The following is a 1,355-nucleotide window of genomic DNA, read 5'->3' as shown; positions in this document are numbered from 1 at the left end:
ACAACTCATCCCCAATCCAACTTAAGCGGCGGCCGTCTGCACCACTACCACCAACCTCCGCCACCGGCGTCTGGCTCACCGGCGCGAATTCGAAGCCCCCGGTGCGACCTCCTCCTCTGAAGAAGATCCACCAGGAAGGTCTGTCCCGGGCGCGGCTGCATTGGAGTGGCCGTTGGCCAGTCCGAGAACCACCGCGCGGCTGCGTTGCAGCTCGGCCCGCGGCACTATGTCCCAGCGGCGGGGCGCCGATGGGCCAGTGGAGCTGCTCGCCCAGTTGACGAAGACGTCCCCGAGCACAGCAGCCCGCGCGGGGAGGCGCAGCCCGAGGCTAGCGCTCGACGAAGAAGCCCCAGCGCCGGCCGCCTCGTGCGCCGGCGTCGGAGATGGAAGACGCGGGGAGTCCGGCTGCGCGGGCTCCGCGAGCGGCACAGGCGGCGCAAGTTCGGCCTCCTCCTGGACCTCGTAATCTTGTGGCGGGGGTGGCTGCAGCCTGCAGGACCATCCATGGCCCCCAACCATGCACCGGGCACGGACGCGGTGGTGGAGGAGCCGCAAGTTCCGGCTCAACGTCGACGTCCACTGCGTCGTCCGCGGGCTCCAGTACATCGTTCGCGTACAGGTTTGGAGCGGCCGGTCCGGCAAGAATCCAGGCCGGGAGCGGCGCCGCCGCCGGCATGGCCGGTTCGGGCGGAGCATTAGAAGGCCCAGCACCATCGCGACCTCGGACGCCATGTCCAAGACGTGGTCCACGGCGACGAAAACCGTTCCGGCGGCCTCCGAACCGGCGCAGATCACGGGCGTGGCGGTTGTGGCGGCGAAGTCCACCAACACCATGGCGACGGCGACGGCCCTGTCGGCGTCTACCGCCGCTACGAACAAGGTGCGGGAAGAAGGACAGGAGACCACGAGGCATCCTCTCACCTTTTCCTTTCTTTCCTTCTGGCTCTTTTTTCCGGCGACTGTCGCCGGCGTGATTTGCCTATGCGTGCTCTGGGCAGAGACAAGTGTTGATAACGTGTGAAGAATGATTTGATCGAACCGTAACTTTCATTGATGATCTATGAGGATTATATACATAGGGAACCGTCGCCACGAACGGATGCGTCCGATCGTGGGGGTCGTGGGAATGTCGAACGGGTGCATGTAGCAACCGACGTCCGTTTACACAAGGAAGGATTATCCCTAATAACAAAATTAATTTAAATCCTAACAAAAACGATCTCATGAAGTGGGCCATCTACATTGCAATTTGCAAGGGCCTCTGATTGGACGCTTAGACAACAAAAATAATTAATTAAGGACGATGCATCGGTGTGGGAGTTTGTTTACTCAACGGAGAAGTGACTAGCACTGAC

At 61.4% G+C, this 1,355-nt stretch overlaps 1 protein-coding gene across 1 annotated transcript; it reads left to right on the top strand.

Annotated features, from left to right (window-relative positions):
• The first annotated feature begins 381 nt into the window (after positions 1 to 381).
• On the top strand, positions 382 to 1,057 carry LOC125553929. The gene has a single exon (XM_048717578.1). The coding sequence runs from the start codon at positions 518 to 520 to the stop codon at positions 1,019 to 1,021; it is 504 nt and encodes a 167-aa protein (XP_048573535.1). The 5' UTR covers positions 382 to 517; the 3' UTR covers positions 1,022 to 1,057.
• The last annotated feature ends 298 nt before the right edge of the window (positions 1,058 to 1,355 follow it).

This window comes from Triticum urartu, chromosome 4, assembly GCF_003073215.2.
Source record: "Triticum urartu cultivar G1812 chromosome 4, Tu2.1, whole genome shotgun sequence".
NCBI lineage: Eukaryota > Viridiplantae > Streptophyta > Magnoliopsida > Poales > Poaceae > Triticum > Triticum urartu.
This window is presented reverse-complemented; position numbering and strand designations above follow the sequence as displayed.

Excerpts from the sequence above, each read along its gene's own strand:
- LOC125553929 (XM_048717578.1), top strand. The coding sequence starts at position 518 with ATGCACCGGGCACGGACGCGGTGGTGGAGGAGCCGCAAGTTCCGGCTC.